General features: G+C 47.7%; 1 protein-coding gene across 1 annotated transcript; it reads left to right on the top strand.

Annotated features, from left to right (window-relative positions):
- On the top strand, positions 248–3,149 carry LOC8066679 (uncharacterized protein At4g22758). The gene is made up of 3 exons (XM_021462139.1): positions 248–961; positions 1,055–1,250; positions 2,556–3,149. The coding sequence occupies exons 1-3, from the start codon at positions 248–250 to the stop codon at positions 2,828–2,830; spliced, it is 1,185 nt and encodes a 394-aa protein (XP_021317814.1). The 3' UTR covers positions 2,831–3,149.

The raw sequence follows: 3,546 nt of genomic DNA, 5'->3' as shown, positions 1-3,546 counted from the left end.
GATGGAAAAGTAGCAGATGCCGTTGAAGAATCATATCCCACCGCCCAAAACAACCTTTTCCCATTGCGCGCCCAAATTTTCCCCTAGGAAAGCAATGGCAAGATCCCGTAATTTCAAGCACCTCACTGTCCCCTCATCGTCATTCCACACCCAACCACGCGGAGCATCCGACGTCTCCCCTTCCCCTCTCCAGCCAGCAGTCTCCTCCAAAACCACCCCCTTCTTTCCACGTACCTGCTCCCGGTCCATGGACTCCACCTCACTGACATCCCGACCCTTCTCACCGCACATACGGCGCCGCCGCCCACTGCACCAAGTCCACGCGCTCCCACCTCCCCCACGAAGCTTCCTCCTCCTCCTCCTCTGTTGCGTCAAGCATAAAGGACTTCACCGTAATGTCGAAGTCAAAGCAAGCATTTTTATTGGCACCGACGACACCACCAACACCACCAGTCCAAGAAACCAGCTCCCGAGAAATCTCGACACCGCAACCAACCAACCAACCCACCCACCAGACGGCATCATGCGCGCCCTGATGGTGGTGCCGGAGCAGAGGAACGGCCGGCGGCGGCAGCTCGCCGGCGTCCGGGTGGGGCGGTCGCCGGCGGCGGCGTCACCGTCCCGCCCCCGCCGCCGCCGCCGCAAGAGCGGTAGCGGCTCGACGACGGCGGTGCAGCTGGGCCCGTCGAGGTCGCGGACGCGGAGCCGGCGGGAGGGGAAGAGCAGGCGGATGCTCGCGCGCTCCGCGTCCGAGCCGGCGCTCTGGCTCGGCGACGCGCGCGTCCACGCCGTGCCGCCGCACGCGGTGGAGCAGGAGCTTGACTGCCCGCCGTCCCCGCCGCCGCCGCCGCTCGAGCGCCCGCACACCTGCTTCGACGTCTTTGCCCCCGAGGAGTCGGCCTTCGGTCGATCCCCCTCCGCCGCCTCCCTCACCAAGCTCTGCTCCGCCCGGGACCGGGAGGTACGGCCGGCGAACTAAGCGAGACAAATTAGGCAATTAGTAGTCTTGTTTAGTTCTGTTTACGGATGTGAATGGTTTGGTACGGCGGTCCAGGAGGCGAAGGTGGTGGTGAGCGTGACGGTGGAGGGGAGTGTCGGCCCGGTGAAGGCCATGGTCAGGCTGGGCGCCAGCGTCGGGGAGGCCATTGCTGCCGTGCTCGAGAGGTACGCCAGGGAGGGGAGAAGCCCGCGCCTGGACCCTGCTGCGGCGCAGAGCTTCCAACTTCACCACTCTCATTTCAGCCTTCAGAGTAAGCCACAACACCAGTACGCTTCATTTTAGGAAAGAAATTTCCTTTCATCTGACAGTCATTTTGGCGTAAGAACTTGTATTTTGGATGTTAGTGTGCAATTGTAGTATGGACGCTGTGGAATTCAGATCAAGGTTTTTGATTTAGTTTCTGGGACATAATGAAATTAGGGATTACCCTGTTTTTGAAGAGAAATTGAACTGCAGAGTAAGGCAACCTTAGCTTACTGATCTTGTCATCCACATGTCTAGGTGTTCTCCAAATCGTTTCAACTCAGAGATCATTCCTAAAAGGACAAAATGAAATGTTCAGTTGTCCACTGGATTGATCTCTATTTTAATTGTCTGGCTGGATATTTCGTAGACAACTCTAGTTTCATTTATATTTATTTGTTTCATAATTTTTTTTTGCGAAAAATTATTTCATAATTGACAAATATGATTCCTTTTGTTTAAGGCATGTTTTTGTTTCAATGACATGTCAAAACTTCAAGTCTTGGACATCTAGTTTTATTTATTGCTACCCGCCAAATTATACACATAGACATTCAGCAAGCAGGAAAATTTTCTGGCTGTCGTTCTCCTGATTTGGTCCATTGTATACAATTAGGCCCGATGCTTTTGGTCGTCAGGATAATAACATAAAATATATAATAGTATGCTGATTCACAAATGGCTCAAACTCTATGCACACTTTCTTTAGCATCAGAAAACTGTGTGGATTCCAACGTCATTGCAATTTTTGTTCTGCAGTTACAAGCTCACAACCACATATGTTGGCCTAGAATACATAAAGTTAAACCTTGCCCACTGATGTACATTTAAAAGATCTAGATTGACTCCAGGATTATGAAATCAATAATCATGTATTTCTACGCCGAGGGTCAGCTGCCTATTGGGAACTTGCAGTCAAGTGTGACTGTGTCAAGAACTCAAGATGAGGATATTATGTTCTTAGTGTTAGTTGGGCCTTTGAGAGCTGTTTACAGCTATAACTGTTATATACTCCGGTCAGAAACACTATTTATTTCTGACCTGAGGGAGTACCTATGCAACTCTGGTTGTTAAGGGAGCTCAGGTTCCGTGCAATAACCAGTTGGCTATCAATTTCAAATCCAAGGCTTCAATATGAATTTGGTCCCATTTTCAATATGGATAGTATACATGTGAAATTATTTGTTACCTGCTGGAGCTATTTGTTGTTGAACTTCAGCCATTGTTGTATGTAGCAGCAGAAAGTGGAAATTTTCCTGCAAAATCAAGTCATCCTACCCCAAGACTAAGAGCTTAAACATTTCTCTCACAGGTCTGAACAAAAGTGACAAAATTGGAGATGTGGGAGGCAGGAATTTCTACCTGCACAAGAATGATTCAAGTAATGGGCTTTACCTCCAGGGCCAGGAGCCTCCTGATGTGAATTCAAGTTGCAGCGACCTCAGCCAGAACTCCTCTTTAGGACAACCATCTGGTGGTGCTACAAAGCAGTACCAGGTCCTCACCATTGTCATCAGTAAGCTCGACAAAATTGGCCGGAGGACAAGGCGGATCTGGAGGTTCATCACCTGCAACAATTGTTCATGACAGCAGCACAATGCATGAGCTGCACGCTGTGCAACCAAGAAGTTGTTAGTTAGTTGACCAGTAAAAGGGTGTGGCATGGATTCCAGTAATTCATTAACTAGTGTGTGGTGTGTAATCCTAATTGCTAGCAGTAGTTAACCATTATACATGCCATAGTGGTTAAACCACAAAAAGGAAACAGTGGGGATGGCCCCACGAAACAGAGTCATGGGCACCTATCGCAGATTTAAGATATGTGTCCATGCGCATGTATGTATTTAGCATACGGGACTGCTATACAATTCGAAAGTAGTAGTTAGAAAAAAAAATTACAGCTCTCTCTCTCTCTCTCTTATTGTAGGTACCCTTCTGCAGGTTCGTTTGCTTTGCTTTGTCCCAAGGTCTTGTTAGCCCTGTTTAGTTTCCTACTCAATTTTTTCATCCATCGTATCGAATCTTTGGACATATACATGGAACATTAAATGTAGACAAAAAAAACTAATTGCACAGTTTGGTTGTAAATTGTGAGACAAATCTTTTAAACATAATTAGTTCATGATTAGCCATAAATGCTACAGTAACCCACATGTGCTAATGATAGATTAATTAGGTTTAATAGATTTGTCTTGTAGTTTCCATACGAGATATGTGATTTGTTTTTTATTAGTTTTCAAAAAACCCTTCCCGACATTCTTCCGACACATCCGATGTGACCTCCAAAAATTTTCTTTTCGCGA

Source organism: Sorghum bicolor, chromosome 5 (genome assembly GCF_000003195.3).
Source record: "Sorghum bicolor cultivar BTx623 chromosome 5, Sorghum_bicolor_NCBIv3, whole genome shotgun sequence".
Taxonomy (NCBI): domain Eukaryota; kingdom Viridiplantae; phylum Streptophyta; class Magnoliopsida; order Poales; family Poaceae; genus Sorghum; species Sorghum bicolor.
This window is presented reverse-complemented; position numbering and strand designations above follow the sequence as displayed.

What these genes read in the sequence shown, in the direction of transcription:
- LOC8066679 (XM_021462139.1), top strand. Translation starts at nt 248, where the DNA reads ATGGACTCCACCTCACTGACATCCCGACCCTTCTCACCGCACATACGG. An exon ending in GCTCCGCCCGGGACCGGGAG is followed by an intron (nt 962 to 1,054) that starts GTACGGCCGGCG and finishes ACGGCGGTCCAG; the next exon opens with GAGGCGAAGGTGGTGGTGAG. An exon ending in CTCTCATTTCAGCCTTCAGA is followed by an intron (nt 1,251 to 2,555) that starts GTAAGCCACAAC and finishes TTTCTCTCACAG; the next exon opens with GTCTGAACAAAAGTGACAAA.